The 19,660-nt window shown below is 37.4% G+C and overlaps 2 protein-coding genes across 4 annotated transcripts; one reads left to right on the plus strand and one right to left on the minus strand.

Moving 5' to 3' along the window:
* Positions 1-430: 430 nt before the first annotated feature.
* LOC122973398 (ribonuclease P protein subunit p20-like) lies at positions 431-3,814 on the minus strand. 2 transcript variants are annotated; one of them, XM_044340867.1, is made up of 2 exons: positions 3,682-3,814; positions 431-1,697 (listed from the first exon to the last, which is right to left on the minus strand). In XM_044340867.1, exon 2 carries the CDS (start codon positions 1,644-1,646, stop codon positions 1,191-1,193), a length of 456 nt encoding a protein of 151 aa, XP_044196802.1. In that variant the 5' UTR covers positions 1,647-1,697; positions 3,682-3,814; the 3' UTR covers positions 431-1,190. The 2 variants fall into 2 exon arrangements, with proteins under 2 accessions (XP_044196802.1, XP_044196801.1); XM_044340866.1 differs by having other exon boundaries at positions 431-1,695; positions 3,657-3,809.
* A 3,352-nt stretch (positions 3,815-7,166) lies between these two features.
* Positions 7,167-18,922, plus strand: LOC122973390 (interferon-induced very large GTPase 1-like). Of its 2 annotated transcripts, none has more exons than XM_044340858.1 (6): positions 7,167-7,352; positions 10,718-10,778; positions 10,905-10,983; positions 11,156-11,416; positions 11,752-12,012; positions 14,161-18,922. In XM_044340858.1, exons 2-6 carry the CDS (start codon positions 10,734-10,736, stop codon positions 18,810-18,812), a joined length of 5,298 nt encoding a protein of 1,765 aa, XP_044196793.1. In that variant the 5' UTR covers positions 7,167-7,352; positions 10,718-10,733; the 3' UTR covers positions 18,813-18,922. The 2 variants fall into 2 exon arrangements, with proteins under 2 accessions (XP_044196793.1, XP_044196792.1); XM_044340857.1 differs by lacking the exon at positions 7,167-7,352 and adding an exon at positions 8,525-8,846.
* Positions 18,923-19,660: the final 738 nt, after the last annotated feature.

The raw sequence follows: 19,660 nt of genomic DNA on the forward strand, positions 1-19,660 counted from the left end.
GCTTTCTGTAAAGTGGATGCTCAACCATTTCAAACTAGTTAAGTGTTCTTCCTTGTTGTTTTCCGTATTTTTATACCGTGTTGTGCAAGTGCAAGATGTTTTTAAGGATGTTTGTACATGTTTTCTTTCCTGTTTTTTTGCATTGTTTTGTCCCATCACTGTATAATTTGCTATTTAAATACAAAATATTATTGTTGGATAAAGAAAGGATAGATGGAAACACAACAAGGGGAAGTCTGTCCTTTCATTCATTATCTGTGTCTTGCTCCAGTCAGTTATGTTAATAGACAAGTTACTGCAGTTCAGATGCTTAAATACAAGATGCTATAACAGTCTTCATTGGTTTTAGGTTAGTGTCATTCAGCAGGTTAGTGTCATTCAGCAGTAACTATCACCAAATCTAGATGATAGTTAAATAAATGCTTAAGAATTAGACATTCCAGCTAATTTTATTTTTGTCCACAAATCAAACACATAGTTTTCATGAAAGCTGCCCATTAACACATTAACACCACCTGCAGTTAAATATCTGAAACCAAATTAAATAGACTTTGACAGTCTCTCTAACCCTCAGCTGAACTCATGCTATAAACATTATTTGAGAGTAAGTTGTTGCCACATGGTGCCATGGAAGCAAGGTTGCTGAATGATAACATCCTGGCATGTGTATGTGTAGCAAACTACTGACATCTAGTGGACGTTCACTACAACAACACCTGCCTGAATTGTAAACTTAGGATTTCTCAGTTTTTGATAAATATTTCCACATTTAAAAACAGACATTGTGCAGCTCTTAGGCCTTAAAATTAAAGACACTTGTACATTTACATTTGGCACAGCCATGTCTACAAGTATTAAATTACACTGAGGTTTCATCTGGCAAACATCACTGTTGCTTCAAGACATGCAAACATAAAAAGTCATGACACTAACAATTTTTGACAAGACACAAAACTCGTGACAAAAGAGCATAATATATTCAGTCCAACTGGAGTATTCCTACACAGTTTACTGATACATGTACAGCCAACACACTGTATGTCGCTCCATTCTGCTGCTGCCGTCATAGGTCTCCACACACTCAGCCCCATCAGATAACTCTGTAATATGTGTCTACTGATTAATGAGGCAACAAACAGGACTAATAGAGAACCTCTGCCTGACACACATCAGGGAAACCTCTATCCAAGTCACTGTGGGTCAGGGTAGAAAACCTTAATATGAATGGCCGAGTTGTTGCGTGTACGTGTCATGGGCTCCCCAGCCTCATCAGGGTCCTCAGGTTCCAGGTCATCCACAAGCTCTACTGTGGAGGTGTTGGCTGCCAGCTGCAGCGCCCCCTGGCTGCTGGCCTGCAGCTGAAGGGCAATGTTGATAGCTCTGTTGATGGCCAGGCCCAGGCCATGGACACAGATCTCCCTGTGACCCCCACCTTCCAGCAGTTTCTGACAACGTGCCAGCTGGGCCCGGAAATCAGTCTTCATGTTGACGTAGACATCGTTCCGTCTTTTGGGGAGTTTTCGGGGGAGCCGTTTCCGAAGGGTGTACTCTACTGGGTCCATCTCTACGGCCGGGGAGGTGGAGTCAGTGTGTACAGGGGCTGTCTGAGGGATGGAGGACATCCCTGGGTTGCGTGGCTCTGTCATTTCCCTCAGAGTGTGTGTGGATATGTGTGCTGAAGCCCAGATAATGAAGCTGAGGAAACAGAGTAGTAGACATAAGTTGAGGAACTGTGGTCAGATTGTATAAGAACATATTACAGATACCCCCAGCCTGAACACACACACACACACACACACACACACACACACACACACACACACACACACACACACACACACACACACACACACACATATACATATTGCTAATGTTCTGCTGTAGGAATGTTCATTTCAGAGCCAAGCTGTATTTTGCTAAGCTATCATCAGAATCAGAATCAGTCATACTTTATAGATCCCAGAGGGAAAATTGGGTCACGTTACAGTTGCTCCCATTCAAGAATAGAAATATATATACATATAGAGAACTAATAAGAACGTAGAGAATAAGAAATATGTTAAAAAATAAATAAATAAAAATAACATTATATAACATTATATACAGAAAAAATAGAAATTAGAAAAATAAGAAAATAAGAGATTTGTAAAAAAAATATGTGCATCTTACATCAATATATAAAAGTGTAAATAATAATTCTGAGAAATGGGATGTATAAATGTGTTAAATGCAAGAATAGTATAAATAAAAAATATTAGTTTAAATGTACAGTATAAGTTTACAGTATAAATACAGTGTCATTGCATGTTTAGACTAAAGGGAGTTCTTGAGTTGCTGCTACACGGCTTTATAATCAGGCATAATGGGGGTTACCTGTGGGTCCTAGGCAATTCCACACACTTCTACTAGGGGGCAATGCAGAGTTTTACACAATTTTTATGAAAAAAGTCAATTTCAGGGACAATTGAGATTTTAAGACCAAAATACATTTTGGAGCATGTCGAATTCAATAAAAAATTAAGTCTAATTGGGGATTTGGTGTGTGTGTGCTGATGAAAGTCCCCAATTTTGACCCAGTCAAGTGCAAACAAACAAACACACACACACACACACACCATATTAGGGCTGCCACTGACTGATTATTCTTATTACCTCTTTTTCTACTTATCATTTCCTTGATTCATCATTTTTGTTTATAAAATGTGATAAAATAGTGAAAGATGCCCTTCACAATTTCCATAAACCCAAAGTTTAATCTTAAAATTGCTTGCTGAAATCTAAAGAAATGTATTTTACTACAACATAAGAAGAATATCAGACTAATCCAAACAACCGAGGAGCTGGAAATAGTTAACATTTGATATTTTTGCTCGAAAACAGACTTAAATGATTCTACTCTTAAAGTAGTAGCCCTTCTTTCTAACTTTCCCTCAATCTATCAATGGACTAAATGTTTCAGCTCTATATCTTTGAGATCCTGAAATAAGTTGACTGAGAATACTTAGAGTGTATATTTGTGTAGTGTAGGAAAACTACGCAAATATAAAAGCAAATCAACATAAAAATGCACTTCTAAACCAAACACCACTGATTATACACAGATTTAAATCCCTGTGGTAATGTTAAGGTACATCTGTAGAAAATCAACACAAAAAGAAAACTACTAGTATTAGTTTGTGGAGTTATTTGCACATATATTCACTGTCCACATATAACAAGGGCACACAGTTAACAGTAGTGTCTTCACTCTGTATGTTTCCCCTTTAACTGTTTAACAAACATCTGCACTTGAATAAAAACCTGTATTTCTGCATTTATAGTGTGTAACGTTACAGATGAGCATGTTAATTAACCTCAGTGCTCAGACACTGAATGCACATGAGACATTTCTACTGGCAGGATGTGTTTGTTTTATTTGTGTCTCACGTGTAAGTGAATGGAAATAAATATGTGTTTCTTGCTTCGTACCAACATCTCCTCTTCTCCTAAAACCGATGTTTAGTTTAAATCCAACAATAAAAACGCTATTTGAACCTGGGACGGTTAGTCGAACATCAGATAAATTAGCTAACACTATGAGCTCAGCAGCAGATATTAGCAGAGTTATTCGTGGTGAAGCGTAAATACGTTAATAGTTCATTCAGATGAACACTTACCTACAGACGACAGTAACAAATGAACACTTACGACAGTAACAAATGAACACTTTCTCAACGCTACTAATGTCTCGGGTTCACTGTTTTCTACAACAGCAGCTTTCTAGCACCAGAAGAACGGGCTGTTTCTTCTTCTACAGTTATTTAATGGCGGTCGACAAACAGCTTTTAGGCGCATTACCGCCACCTACTGGATTTGAGTGTAGATCACAACTGTTACTATACTATTACATTCAGTTCTTCTATTAATTCCTGTGTTTTCTAAAAATCTGAAAATATCCCTGTACCCTACATCACCTGAACCCCTCTGCAACATTTCTGTAATACCAAGTGTCATGTGATTCCTTTGGAGTGTTTGTCTGTGATGTTTAATGTACTGTTCAGACTGTTGAGACCAAACCTCATCTTTGATATAATGTCTCCTCCTTTATATTTCTATTTGGCCCTTATTTCCTATATCCTACTCTTCCTGCCATTTCTTTCTCATTTCTGGTTTGATTATACTTTTAACCTCAGCATTGCTATATTTTACAACCGTACTTATTTCTCTTTTTCTGGTTGCTTCTTTTGCATATTTATCTGCCAGCTCATTTTCATCCACACCAATATGTTCAGAAATCGACATGAATTTAATTTCTATTCCTGCCCTCTTAATTATGATTATTATTTGAGCTATGTCAAGTACTATGTCATGCTTTGTATCTGACTGCATCTATTTAAAACCTGTTAGTGCTCTACTGGAATCAACCTATCAAAACTTTGATTGGTTTGACTTCTTCTATCCAGCTTAGAGTGAGTAGAGTAGCTAACAGTTCCTCTGTATATACTGCTAAGTCATCACTAACCGTTTCATTTGACATTATATTTAATTCTGGAATAATAAACTTTATCCCTTCTCTGTTGTCCAATGTTTTAGATGCATCATATACTTTGCAGTAAATACTTTAACAAGCTGTTTATTTTCTGTGCACAAGAAATAGTATCTTCTGACAGTCACTGAGTCTAGAAAATGTATTTATCACTGGATTAGGGAGTCTATTCCACTATTTTCATGTTTGTTTTGTTTAATACATCTATGGTGTAAAAGGGGGTAGAAACGCTGGTCCACACTCCATTGTAGTAGTTGGCAGTAATGCAGAAGCAGCAGCAGCATCTCTGAAATGTGACCCTGACTACACATTGCTTTTTGTAAGACGTCAAAAGCCAAAAAGGTTGGAAACTACTGGTTTCATCTTTAACAATGTGTTGTATCTAAAAAGCTTGTTATATTATCCATTGCATCAAATCTTCATCTCAAGAGTAACTAAAGCTGTTAAATAAATGTAGTGGAGTAGAAAGTACAATATTTCCCTCTGAAATGTAGTGGAGTGGAAGTATAAAGTAGCATCACATGGAAATACTCAAGTGCAAGTACCTCAAAATTGTACTTCAGTACAGTACTTCAGTAAATGAAATTAGTTACTGTCCACCACTGTCTGTAGGATTTTCTTTTGAACAGACCTACGACTTCTGTCATTAATGGCAACTATTTATTGTAACTGTTTAACCCTTTAACATCCACCCTTTTTATAGAATTTTCGCCTATTTGGCACACCGAAATGGAAAAGCTTATAACAGAAGATCTGTAAGGCCATGATACATGTACATGCTTCATTTGACAAGTGACATCTTCTAGTTTCTGGAAATGTGTTTGTTTAGCATGTGGTCAAAACACAAACAAAACTACATCAGTTCAAAAAAGGCTCAAAAAAGTGTTTTTGGTCCTCATCTATAACGAGTCATATTTGAATAACAATAATTAGGACATGCTTTATGCCACAACTATGCAGAACACCATATACCTTCTATGTCTTTTCAACCTGTATAAAATTCCAGACCTCTAGGTCTAACCTTATGGGAGCTGGGGAGTTTTTAGTTTGTGGTGTCACTGGTGTCCCCGAACCTCTCCAATCATCTCCAATTGGCTAAATTGTGCTAACTGCTTTTACTCATTACTGCGTGATGCTACCGCTTACAACTGGCTTAAGCGGTGTTAAGAGGTTAAAAAACTACAATCATTAGTCTAGTCTACACAAAAGGTGAAAATACATGTTCTCCACTTGGATCATTTTTTCACCACTGTCTAGCCTACTTTCATTTTTAAGGTGATTGAAATGCAGATCTCAGATGTGTAAAGAAAATTAAACAGAGACATGGCTTCATACAATCGTGCAAATTGTATCAAAATTTATTTAAAAAGATAAATTTAAAGAGTAGCAATGTTGCATTACAACTAGAGACAATTTTATTAATATAAAAGCAAATTAATAACTGCCAAAGCAGGTATTAAGATTTTAAAACACCAAATGCAGATCCTCACACGTCATGCTGTAGATTTAAATTATTTCTCACTCTTACAAAAGAAAAAGGATCATGCGGGCGCAGTGCGTTCACTTCACAACAGAAATAAAACAGTACCACAAATAAGTTACATAAATATACTGAACCAGAAGAGACAAAAATAACACTAAATAGAACTAAGCAAAAGCAACAAGAACAAAAAGGAAACAAAAAGGCAAGAACAGGCTATAAGCAAAACAGTAGCAAACTATCCTGAAAAAAAAAAGAAAAGTCCCCCCCCCCCCCCCCCCCCCCCCCCACCTCTACATGTGGGATCTACCCCGTCTTCCACGGATCTAGGTACTCAGAGCTGGGGTTATCTGCACCTGATGTTTACAATTGCTGCTATTAATACAATGATAAAACTGGCAGTTTAACATGAAGACTACTACACGTACCTCAATAGAAAGTCAGAACTCCCTATCTGACCAGCCAGGTAAAAGTGACAGGGCAGGGACTATGCAAGTGAAATTAAGATTAATGTGAGATTAGCCCTGTTACAATCGCATATGAACCCATTAACAACCAGACCCATGTAGGTTTAGTATGAACATGAATCAGAAGGTAAAGGGAAAAAAACAATAAAGGAAGGCATCTGTTCAGTGGTTTATATTAATTAGTTCATTGAATTTTGACTCAATTACTTAAAAAGTCATTCATGTCAAAGCAGTGTTTGTTTTTTTTAATTTAGAATAAATCCAGGTGGAGTTTTCTCTCATTTGCTGTTGTAGGTTTGTGAAACATCAACTCATTAAAATACAGTTGTCCTGTACATCATTTTTATATCGCTTACTTAGTTGCTATTACTATTACTGCACTAAAATGTGTTTGTGTATGTCAGACAATGATTATGTGGAAGAATTTGTGTTTACATTTATATTCCTTTATTTTATGGAGAAACTGTGACATGAAATCAGTATTGTGTGATTCTCGTGGTCTCCACATATATTTACTGAATTGTCTTAATTCTGCAGCACAGCAGGGAAAACAACTCTGTGCATTAATTAAGCCATCTGTGGTGATTTTATATTTTGTCATGTGATTTACTGTAAAATTAAGTTTCGTTTTACGGGAAACCAGGTGGTCCTGACAATTCATCTGGAAACCAAAAGTGAAAGTGGCTTCAACCAACAGAATAAAAGGGTTTGCAGTGCATCTACAACTGCAGTACCACCTCAGCATACATCATACAGTGAAGTGTGGCGCTTTATCTACGGGACAAATAGACGCCTGAACAACTGCTGCAGTACTGTATAGTTGAAACCAGCTCCTGGATAGAAGAATGCATTTTAGCGTTGGGAAATCTCCCCTTTAAAGGTGAGTTATAATGTTGCTTCGTCATTGATTTGTCCGTCACGTGTTGATGGGAGGACCTGAAAAACAAGTCGAATAACGCATTGCTAATTACACAACAGATTGATACTCAGGGCTTCCACTGTAAACTTTGTTCAACCTTGTCGTGACAACCTCAGCCTCGCACGTGTTGAATCATGCACAGAGCACACTTTTTTACGTTTAACTGTTTTCAATATTTTACATTTTTGTTGGCCCAAATGTAAGCTTATGTCAAAACAACACAGAAATGACAATTTAACTCAGTTTAACACATCCTTCCTTAACTGTGACACTTCAATAAATGAAAATAATTGAATATGACATACAAATAAAGTTGACAAAGAAAAAATTTAGAAGAAACCATATTTATTTATATTTATATTTTAAAGCCATAGTTATAGAAGGTGAACACTGGCTGCAAGTTGAGTCACTTGAACGAGCCTCGGATGAGTAGATCAAATCCACTTGAGTGTCATCTGAACGCTTCTATGGAGGGATTACAACTCAACAACTCAATCTGACCTTTTGTACAAGCGAGTTAAGTTGGTCAATGCCACAAATTTGCTGACCCAGAAATAGTGCAGAATCTTAAATATTTCTTCTCCGATCAAGGCTCCCAGTCTGTCTGTGAGCTCGCCTGTTTCACTACAGGCATATTCACTCGCTAAATAAAGTCAGTGAATCAATAAATATAAACACTGTTGATTTCTTCACGTGGAGCCGACATGAAAACTATTTAGGTTCAGTAAATTTCTGTCAGAACAACTGGAATCAGTGCTGCCACACGTGTGCATACTCTGCTATTAGTAAAAGAAAATGCAAAAACAAACAAAGAAGATGGAGGAAACTTACCCCTCCCCGACAGTAGGGTGTGTAATAAGAAACTGTGGGCAGGAAAAGGCGAGTTATAAAAGATGAACGGTTAATATGTAACATAAAGCCATATAGTGTTTAATACTTATGAATGAATACATATGAATTAAATCCAAAGTTCTATGAGCAGACCATTAAGTTCAGTGAAATACATCCAGAAAGGTCCATATTTTTTTGTTTCTTACATGTTTTGATAAAATCTGTGTCTCTGTCTATGAAAACAAGCAATGAAACATGTCAACATGACCCTTTATTTAGTATATGTTTAAGTTCAACCCCTTTACAGTGTGTTAAAAAAAATAATGGAGGCACACAGTTTTGGTCATGCATTTGAATATTCTTTGGACCTGCAGTCAAGTTTCCTTTTCTTATAACATGGATAACCACATACTGTTCTTAGGAAATGACACAGAAAGCAACTGCACCTGACTGCAGAATAAAAGTAGAAGCCTGAGGTGGTGCTTTGGCATTTGCAGGAGGGCGCAGTGCTTTCATTTCAGGCCAAACTCTTGACCTATTACAACATATTGCATATAGAGTAGATATAAACTCCTGGATAAAATAAGGATGTCATCGTGACATGGACAAATCAGTCTTACAAAGGTAGGTCACCATGTTATTGCTTCTTCTGTGTTTTTTTCTGTCTTACTCATGTGGATGACCTGAAATGCAAAGTGAAAAAAGCAAAAGAAAACATGGAAAAATACATTGGTGGAATGTAACTAAGTACATGTACTTATCCTGTAGCCCACTTAATCTAAGTAGAATGTGAATTATTTATACTTTCCTTGAGTATTTCCATTATATTTGACTTTTTATGTTACTCCACTACATTTCAGAGGGAAATATTGTACCTTACCTCCACAACATTTGACAGCTATAGTTACTACTTAACTAATTATACTTATTTTACATTCAAAACAAATGATTGGCTCATAAAACGTTGCAGATTAAACGGACAGTCCTAATATCCCTGTCTATCATGCATAAGTGAAGAAGTTGGTAAAGTTGTGATAAGTCCAACTTCTTTGGAACTGTTTGAAAATCTTGTTATAATTACTTCAATCAGAAATTGGAGCTTCAGTCAAGTTATGCCTCAAATCAATTCCAACAAATTGGAAAAAGGGAGACGTCAGGCTGAAAAACTGAAATCAGAGCTGCTACACATGCAAAACAAACAAACAGGATGGAGGAAACTCACCCCTCCCCCACAGCAGGGTGTGTAATAAGGAGTTGTAGGCAGGAAAAGGTGGGTTATGAAAGATGAATCCAAAGTTCTGTGAGCAGACCATTAAGACCAGTGAAATTTACACAGAAAAGTCATATTTTTGTTGTTTCTTACATTATTTTGATAAAATGAAAAGTAGCTTGTCCTTATTAATGAAACATATCAACTTAACCCTTTATTTAGTATATGTTTAAGTTCAATCCCTTTACAGTATGATATTTCTTTTAAAAAACATTTAATGGGGACAGAGAAGTTTAGTATGTGGTTTGGACATGCAAATAGAGAGTTTCAGTTTAGAGAGCTTCATTTTCTTGTAACTCACATAACTGCCAACTGTTCATAGGAAATGACACAGAAAGCGACTGCACCCAACTGCAGTATAAAAGTAGAAGCCTGAGGTGTTGCTTTGGCATTCGCAGGAGGGCGCAGTGCTTTAATTTGAGGCCAAACTCTTGACCTATTACAACATATTGCATATAGAGTAGATATAAACTCAGTCTTACAAAGGTAGGTCACCATGTTATTGCTTCTTCTGTGTTTTTTTCTTTGCTTACACATGTGGGTGACCTGAAAAGCAAACTGAAAAAAGCAAAAGAAAACATGAAAAAATACAGTAATGGAATGTAACTAAGTACATGTACTTATCCTGTAGCTCACTCAATGTAAATAGCTATATTATACCTTTTACTCCACTACGTTTGACAGCTATAGTTACTACTTAAGTGATTACACTGATTTTACATTCAAAACAAATGATTGGCTCATAAAACATGATGCATTGTTATAGATTAAACTACCTAACAGTAACATTAACTTAATCAAGAGGACTGTTTGTCTGCATAACAAATACCTTTACTGTTTTTGCTGATCATTTCTGTTCTGTCATGTAAGAATAGGTTTGTAAAGTGGTAGATTCATGAATGCAGCCCTTACTTGTTACGGAGTATTTTACATATTGCTACTTAAGTAAAAGATGTGAATACTTGTGCCACTGGAAAAATATTACTTGCAGCAAAAAAGCGGTCTTTTATAACCTTTCAGCGCTTCCACCTGTAAGGTATTCAATTAAAATGAATCGCAGTAATTATTTCATAGCCTGACAGATATGCATGAATCAGCAAATTCTTTTTATTTTTTTGTTTTCACCTGGCCTTAACAACAGATTACAGTTGTGATTTTTGGTTTTGGTCTATATTGTAGTGTTGTTGGCTGCAAACTTACAGGCTTCTTTCTTTTTTACCTTTAGTGAGAAGCAGTGTGGGATGACTGAGAGTGTATCCACAATGGATAACTCTGAGGAAGAGGAGGTAAACAAAATAATGGATTATTGAAAAAAAATAAAAATTATGAAATGACATGGCAAATACATACTGTCCTATCAGTTATTGATTGATTCATTACATCAAAAATGGATATTTTTCTCAATTATCAAGGACTTCTATGATGCACCAGATGTCTTCCTTGAGCTTTACTGTGAGGAAGGAGACTCTCCTGCAACACCCCAGTCTGACTGTAAGTGTGAGTGGTGCAGGTGTAGAAGGTTGGCCTTAAGCAATCTATTGTCCAGCAGAGAGAAATAAATAAATACTATTCAAGTCAATAAATTGTACACATTTTTATTACTTAAAACATGGCATAATGTGGAGTTCCTAAGAGGTATTTTTCTTCTTTTCTCTTATGACAGATGTTCCTCCACCAGAAGTAACAGTTCTCCATGCTGGCACTGAGACTGTTTCTCTTGGCTTGACACCCACTGATTCATCTGTTAGGTATAAACTACATATAGATTACTCCAGTGACACACATGGAGGAAGTGTGATTGTGGAAGAATCCAGCACTGTAGATGTTGATGGACTGCATCCTGGGACTGAGTATACTTTCAGAATCACAAGGAGAGCAGAAAATGGAAATCAAAGTGAAACAGCTTCTGTATCTGTCTTCACAGGTAAATCTGAAATAAAAAAATGTTGCTGAAATTAAAATGAAATTATTTATCAATACAGTAAAGCTTTGGCTGTCTGGTTGTTGAGCTCAACAAATATGTCCTCATAACTTTAACATACATGAATGTACTTCTTACAACTGAGATATTCGGTCAGTTTTTGTTATAAAGGTTTGTGTCAGACTAAAGAGGTTGCAAAATGTGTATGTGTATAAATTGTGTGAGGTGATTGTATATTGCTTTTCTGTCTATCACACCTCTTATGCTTGGCAGGCAAACAGCACAAATATAGAGGAAACTTTTCAATTATACTTGAAACCATTATTTTGTTCCCACAGATCCCAGCCCTCCTGCGCAGATTACAGTCTATCAGGTCAACAGTGAGTCACTTTCTCTGCGTTGGGACACTCCTGCTGGTGAAGTGGAGAGCTACATTGTGACTTGTTGCAGTGAAGAGAGCTGTGTGCAAGAGCTGACGACAAACACAAACAGTCTGACTTTCAGCAGCCTGAAGCCAGGGGTGTGTTACTCCCTCCAAGTTTCTGCACAGCTGAAGAATGGAAGAAGAAGCAAGCCAGTCGTAACATCTTCCCGCACTAGTAAGTAAAAGTCAAACATTACAATGAAAAAACAAATTATAAAGAAATACTCAAAATAAAGTCACAAAGTTAATTGAGTTAAGGGAAATAGCCTGACTCTGCAAAGGATTATAAAAATAAAGTAGAATAAAACAGATAATAAAAAAACAAGCCTGTCTGCAGAAATATTTTTAAAGCTTAATTAAGTGAATAGTTTTACATTAAAGTCCCTGCACACATCTTGCCCTGGCAATTTCTGTTGTTTTACTTGATTACACCTCTTCTCAGGACATACTGTGATTTACTGCCATTGCCATTTAATGCTGTTACTTTAGGTTACCACTATAGGTCCACCTAATATCAACCTCAGCAGAGGTCTAATCAGTCTACTACTGACAAAATGTGTATGCAGGGCCTTTAAATGAACACTCATCAAGAAAATATGCTTGTTTGTTGTCTCACTGTATTCCTCATTCATGTGATTTGAGATTAAAGGTAGTGATGAGTAAGATTACATTACTTGAAATGCAAGAACCATGGGACACCTCAAGATAGCGTTTACCAGTTACTAAAAAACAAGTGTAATTTGCATACTGAATGTCTAGATCTTTCTCACAATGGACATTTTGACACAATAGGAAAAGCACAGCAGCTTTATCTATTTTTACAATATTTGGTAAATTCCATGCATTTATTTACATTTGAAAATGTTTGTACTGATTTCACAATACAAATGAATGGGCATTTAATTATGTGAAGCCAGGGAAATTCACACACAAATGTTCAAATACTATTTGTGGGGTATTCATTTTCTTTTTGTGTAAGTATTGTTTCTTCAGTTGTTTTTTTAAAAACATAGTCTGATACAGTGTTACTTAAGGTATGGCAAGACAATGAACAGGTTAATGTATTTACAGACCCCAAAAAAGCAGCACAATGGTTTGTAATACTCACAGACTGGATTTTGCATTTTTATCACCGATCATCAGGTAAGCAGCAGGAATAAGGCTTTCATGCTACAAAGTAATCTATCCGGAATGTGCGTTTGCATGTATGTGATTGGCCCACGCAACACTTTCCTGGGTGATGTCACACTGTGTTGCAGCAAAAATTCCTCTCTCAGAGGAACTGAGCATAGTCCTGAAATAAAAACACACATTAACCAACTGAAGCCTCTCACAGGCAGGCTCCAACACTGACAGGAGCACCAACTTGCGGATACAAAGAGACGCAACGGATCCTTTTTCCTTTTCACGGTGGAAGATGTGATTAGAGCAGATGGCTGGCATTGCCCCTGAATTGGCAATCTTGCTTAATGAAGATTGTTCAGAGTACCAGAATGGCAAAAAAATATGAGGGTTATCACTGCAGAAATTCAAGACATCCTTAAATACAACTTGAGAGATGTTCACAGATTTCTGTGTTTGCAGATTGCATGTTTTCCCTGACTTAATGTTTCACAGCTGCCCCAATCCAGCGCAACATGATTGAGGCAGTTTTAGTTATTAACTGTTATATTATCTGTTTACAAAAACAATATTGAGAAAGGACTTTACAAGTTTTACCAAAACTCTCCCACTGATTTTTCATAACTCATTCAATCACTGATCTTTTTGCTGAGCTGGCAACATCAGGATATTTAACTCACATTTCCTGACATGTAGTGTTTCTTTTGCGGAATGACTATGCACTTGCAGATCCAACGTCTCTGCTCTTCAACCAGTATACCATGTTCAACAGCAGAATACACTTTGTTTTGTGCTCCAGTCCTTTTCAGTCTCAGTACCCTGCTAAATTAAAAAATTGCGGTAACGCAAAAGTTTGCGCCATGGAAGGTAATATGTTACAGGCTTAGTAAATATCTCCCTTGAGCCAATCTTGGGACCTTCTTGTTGCTTTTTTGAAAAGTTGACATGCATCAAAGCTGGGAAATAGGACAGTGAAGTATGCCGATTAACTAAAGCCTTGTTGCAACTGACACCCTTATGATTGCTTTATACTTATCGAAGGATATCAGTAAAGATAATAATTGTGCATTGTGACAAATTACCAGGGGTAATCAACATTGCAAATGTATTTATTCTATGCACCAATTAAGTTTGGATCCATGCTTAGTTTGTTAAAATAACCAACCATGATTTTAATGATCACTATCATTCATATCCACAGAGACACACCTGGAGAGCTTATTGAAGGATCTGGACTTGGAGCAGCACTACAGTGATAAGTTGTCCTTGAGCACAATACTTCAGATTGATGAAAAGACCATTAGTGAAGAACTTGACCTTCCATGGTATTTTCTGAAGAAACTGATGATGGTTAATGTGACAGCTAGAAATGTAAAATGTACATCAGCATATGATTCAACCTGTGATGCTATGTCATGGAATACAGAGTTTGATCTTGACAATCTGGTCAACAGTCCAAATTCAGGTGACACTGTAAACCCCCTCGACATAATCAATGCTCTCTTTCTGTGTTCTGATGGTTTTGTACAGCAGGAAATGGCACTCAAAATGTCTATGTGTCAGTTTTCTGTGCCTCTGCTGCTTCCTAATTGTGACACAAAACAGTGCACACTCATGCTGTGGGCCATGAGAGACATTGTTAAAAAGTACAGACCTCAGTCCCTTTCTGAATCCAAGGGCTTCATTGAAGACAGAGTTGTTCTCTCGAATCTTCCAATGATATCTTTTGTGAGACTGGGTGAATGCTCCTTGTCCAAGTCAGAGATTCTCAATAAGCTTTTGAGCAATTCTCAGCAGTACCATGACACCTTTGTTCACCACAATATGGAGTGTGGCGACAGTCCAAGGAGAATATCCAATGGATTGGTTGAAATTACTTGGTACCTTCCTTGTGGAAACAAAAACATGGATCTTTTCAGTGAGCCAGTCACTGTAGCTAATCTCCGTGGGGACATAGCTTCATTTGAAACACAATACTCCTTTTTGTGTCAAACATCTGCTGCAGTTTTTGTATTCTTTGACAATTTGGACTCTGAGTACAGGCTACTGACCAACCAACACCACAAGGCACAGATCTTCTTGGTGGGCAACCATCAAAGCAAGCGGTTCAGACTAGATGCTCTGAAAAATGTAGCAACCAAGTTGGGATTGACTAAAAATCTCATATTGAAGACTAAACAGATGAACGATGCAGATTTTATCAAAAATATGCGGAAAATAGTCAGGGATGTAGTTGAGAAATCAGAGATAAAGATTCCAATAGAGCAGATGACTGACATTGCCCATGAACTGGGAATTTTGGTTGATGAAGACTCTCCAGAGTGCCAGACTGCCAAGAAAAATGCAGATGCCATCACTGCAGAAATTCAAGACACCCTTGAATACAAAGAAGTTCAGCTTCCCTTGCAAGGTCACACATGGAAGGAACTGACTCGCTTAGAGAAGGAAGAATTTCGGCTTCGAAAAGTTGGATCTGAAAACATAGAAAAGTACAAAAGTGATCTTCAGGTAGAGAAAAGAAAACTTCGGAAAAAACAGAACTCTTCTGACATGTCAAACGCTATGACATGCTTCATCAATGCAATATCAAGCCCAAGGATAGAGAGGTCCTATTTCCTGAAATGGATGCGAATTAACCTCGATAACCTGTCTCGAGAAAAACTGTCTGATCTCAGGGAGCAGTACAAAAAGAAATGCCAAAATTCTGAAAACAAAGAGGAGATTAAAGACATTGACAGAAAACTTTCCAACAGCTCACTGGGGACTGAACACTTCTTCCGTGAAATGGGTCAAATCTATGAAGCTTCAGTTTCTCTTCCAGAAACAGACCCATCACGTCAACAATTACAGCATCTTCCAAAACTCTGTGCAGGATTGTTACTTGATGGCTTTCCTCTTGAGCTTGTTGATGGAGATGCATCCAACATACCTCTCAGATGGGTGAGTGATGTTCTCTCTCAGCTCAGTGACTTGGTGTCTCCTAAGAGCAAGATATTGGTGGTCACAGTTCTTGGAGTTCAGAGCACAGGAAAGTCCACTCTCCTTAACACGATGTTTGGAGTGCAGTTTGCCGTCAGCAGTGGTCGATGCACTCGAGGTGCCTTTATGTTGCTCATCAGAGTCAATGAAGATGTCAAAAAAGTACTCAACTGTGACTTCATGGTGATCATTGACACTGAGGGTTTAAAGTCACCAGAGCTTGCACAACTGGATGATAGCCATGAGCATGACAATGAGCTTGCAACCCTCGTTGTGGGGCTGAGTGATATCACCATTATCAATATTGCAATGGAGAACTCAACAGAAATGAAGGATATCCTACAAATAGTTGTGCATGCTTTTCTCAGGATGAAAGAGGTAGGCAAAAAGCCCAAATGTCAGTTTGTTCACCAGAATGTGTCAGATGTTTCAGCCCATGAGAAGAACTTACGAGACAGGAAACTGCTCTTGCAACAGTTAAATGAGATGACCCAGGCAGCAGCCAAAATGGAAAAGAAAGAGGAGAACAAGAGCTTCACTGATGTGATGGAGTACAGTCCAGACACTGGGAACTGGTACATTCCTGGACTCTGGAATGGAAACCCACCAATGGCACCAGTCAATGCAGGGTACAGTGAAGCTGTATGTGAGCTCAAGAAGAACATCATCCAAATGTTGGGAAATTGTGACTCATCTGCTAACAAAATCTCTGAGTTTACAGAGTGGATGTCAAGCCTCTGGAATGCAGTAAAGCATGAAAACTTCATCTTCAGCTTCAGAAACAGCCTAGTGGCGGATGCCTACATGAGGCTTTGCACAGAATTCAACAAATGGGAATGGGAATTCAAAAAAGACATGTACACCTGGGTCACAAATGCTGAAACAAGAATTTCCAATTTTGGCACAATTGCTGTGAAATCGGAGATACCTGACATGACAGAACTTCTCACGTGTTTGAAAAGTGAAGCTTGCACAATGCTGTCGAAATGGGAGACAGAGCTTCTTGAAAATTTGACAAAGTACTTCAAGCAGACAGAGGGTCATGTCTACCTAGTTGAAGGATACAAAGAGGACTTTGCAAACAGTTCAAAGAGCCTTCGAGGAGAAATGGAAAGGTCTGTGTTTAATCAGCTCGAAGCAGCAGCTGACATCAGACAGGGTATGGTAAAGCTGGATAGCATCAAGGAGAATCACACAAAACAATTAGAGGAGAGAGTGTGTGCATTAATTGAAGAATGTCGGAAGAAAAAAGTCAAGATGACAGACAAAGAGCTAGACAAAGAATTTGATAAGATGTGGACTAAAACGGTCAAGGAACTATCCTTTTCTAAACAAAAGGCTTCAGATGTCTGCACTAGTGTGTCTTACTACCTGAGAGCAAATCTCTCACATAAGGGGAGTCGTGCATGTGAATTATTAAGCCAAAAAAGTCTGCAAGATTGTGGACTGGAGGCTTTTAAATATACAGCTGAAGGATTCATTAACCGATTTAAAGAGTTCTTCAACATTCAAGGTCACACAGTCGCTGTACAAAAAATGACTGACAGCATCATAGCTGCTTGCACACAGTTTATAAGTGAAAAAATGGAAAGAAAAGCTAATTACCATAACACTTATACCCAGGAGATCCTACACATGATTGATGAGAGGCTGCAAAACAACAAAGATCTGAAGACAGGCATTGACTTTGAAGTTTCTTTAAAACAGCACATCTGTGGTTTAGCAGCCAGAACATTTCAGAAAATGCATGAAGATTTCATACATGTGAATGATCCTTACAGATGTCTGCATAAAAACAAAGAAAAGTTTCGTGCAGATTTCAAAGATGTGTTCAATGAACGAGACCAGTGCCAGAAGAAGGCAGAAGAATTCACCAACCGATGCTTGAAGCCTGCAGTCGAAGACTTTGTCAACCGCTCCTTGGGTCCTGACATCATTGGTGAAATGCTGACATGCCAACAGTTCAGCACCCGGTATTTCTTCCAGTATGCAGTTTTACTGGATTTGCTCACCAAGGATGACTTTAAAAAGTATCTGAGCTACATTTGCTCATATGAGGATTATGTAAAGGAGTGGACATTTGACCGAATAATGGAACACTTCTCTGACCCATCTATGGTGTCTAAGTTTGAAGATCAACGACTTCAGTCAAGTATCAAAAGCATAAACGATGCCATGGAAAATGCCAAAAAAGGAAAGAGTGGCAACTTGAAGACATTTGTTGAAGATATCTGCAAGGAACTTGGTGATAAACTGGTCATTTCCCAGGATGCTCTTGGTGCTTTCATGATCCTTAACAATGCCAACCAGGAACAGTTTGCTCACTGGCTCACACAGTGCGTGAAGGACATGGCCCAAGCTCTTAGAGAGACATTTAAAAAAACGAACATTGAAATGAAACTAAAAAATCTCCACGTGAAGCCTCAGAATGAACTTTTCACCAAAGTGATGGGATGTGGTAAACAGTGTCCATTCTGCAAAGCGCCTTGTGACGCAGGAGGAAAAGCACATACTGAGCACTTTGCTTCACTACATCGGTCACAGGGTCTGGGACAATACAGGTTTCTTTGGTCAGGGCAACTTGTCACTGACATATGTTCTTCTCTTGTGACCAGTGACAAGAATTTTCTATGTGAAGCCACAAATCATGGATCTCACCCTTACAAGTGTTATCAAGAAATCTTCCCAGACTGGAAAATTCCACCGGATGTAAGCCTTCAGGCATCAGACTACTGGAAATATGTAATGACAAAGTTCAACAATGAGTTTGCTAAAGAATACCATGCACAGCCTGCTGTTATTCCTGCAACCTGGAAAAATATCACACATAAGGACGCAGAAGCTAGCCTGAAAGAGTCATTTAACATTAAGTGAGATAGTACTAACATTTCCTCCTCAAGTGATTTGACATTACAGAGGTGCACATCCTCCTCTTTATGTTCATCTATCATTGTCCAATGAATATTTTGATCTTGGTTTGTTTTATATGACAGAGAGGGGTCACAAATAGTATTGTTTTTGAGCGCTTATCTCTAACTGAGATTGCATTTGATATGTTAAATAAAAATAATCTGCTTTAACTGTATATTGATGTTGATAAAGACATGTTTAAATACTTTAAATCAATGTAAATATTAGGAGCACATGTTACAAACATTAAAATCATTAAATCTGAGCTTGCATTGTATAATTTTGTGACTGTTGATTTTCATTATAATGTAATTGAAAAGATGTATGCAATTAATCAAAGCATCAAAGTGACAGTGAAGTATGTGATGCCAAATATGTACAGTTTTAAATGAAAGACTGTTCAATCTATATGTGGTATTATCAACATGTATGAAGGATAGAAAGTTTGTTTTTTGATCAAATTATGATTGATATGTGATTTTTACTTTTCTTAGAATATAGAATTGTTTGTTTATATGTTTATGAAGTTTTTAATGTCAAATATTTACTTTTTCTTAATGAATCAAAAGATAATTTAGTCCATATGTCAACATGTATACATACTGGTTACATACTGTTACTGGTGCCATGTATGTACATCTTTAAATGAATTAAAATATCAGCATATATGTGGTATTGTCATAATGTGACAGAGACTGTGTATTAAATGATTACATTACTTACTTCTGTTAACTTAAGTAAAAAGACAAAATCAGTTATGAATGTCTTTAATGTTTTATTTGAAGTCTTGGGTTTTTTCATTTGAAAAAGAA

Source organism: Thunnus albacares, chromosome 22 (genome assembly GCF_914725855.1).
Source record: "Thunnus albacares chromosome 22, fThuAlb1.1, whole genome shotgun sequence".
NCBI classification, from domain to species: Eukaryota; Metazoa; Chordata; class Actinopteri; order Scombriformes; family Scombridae; genus Thunnus; species Thunnus albacares.

Excerpts from the sequence above, each read along its gene's own strand:
- LOC122973398 (XM_044340867.1), bottom strand. The coding sequence starts at position 1,646 with ATGACAGAGCCACGCAACCCAGGGATGTCCTCCATCCCTCAGACAGCC.
- LOC122973390 (XM_044340857.1), top strand. The coding sequence starts at position 8,824 with ATGGACAAATCAGTCTTACAAAG. Across the intron at positions 11,417-11,751 it reads TTCTGTATCTGTCTTCACAG|ATCCCAGCCCTCCTGCGCAG; the intron begins GTAAATCTGAAA and ends TTGTTCCCACAG. Across the intron at positions 12,013-14,160 it reads CGTAACATCTTCCCGCACTA|AGACACACCTGGAGAGCTTA; the intron begins GTAAGTAAAAGT and ends TCATATCCACAG.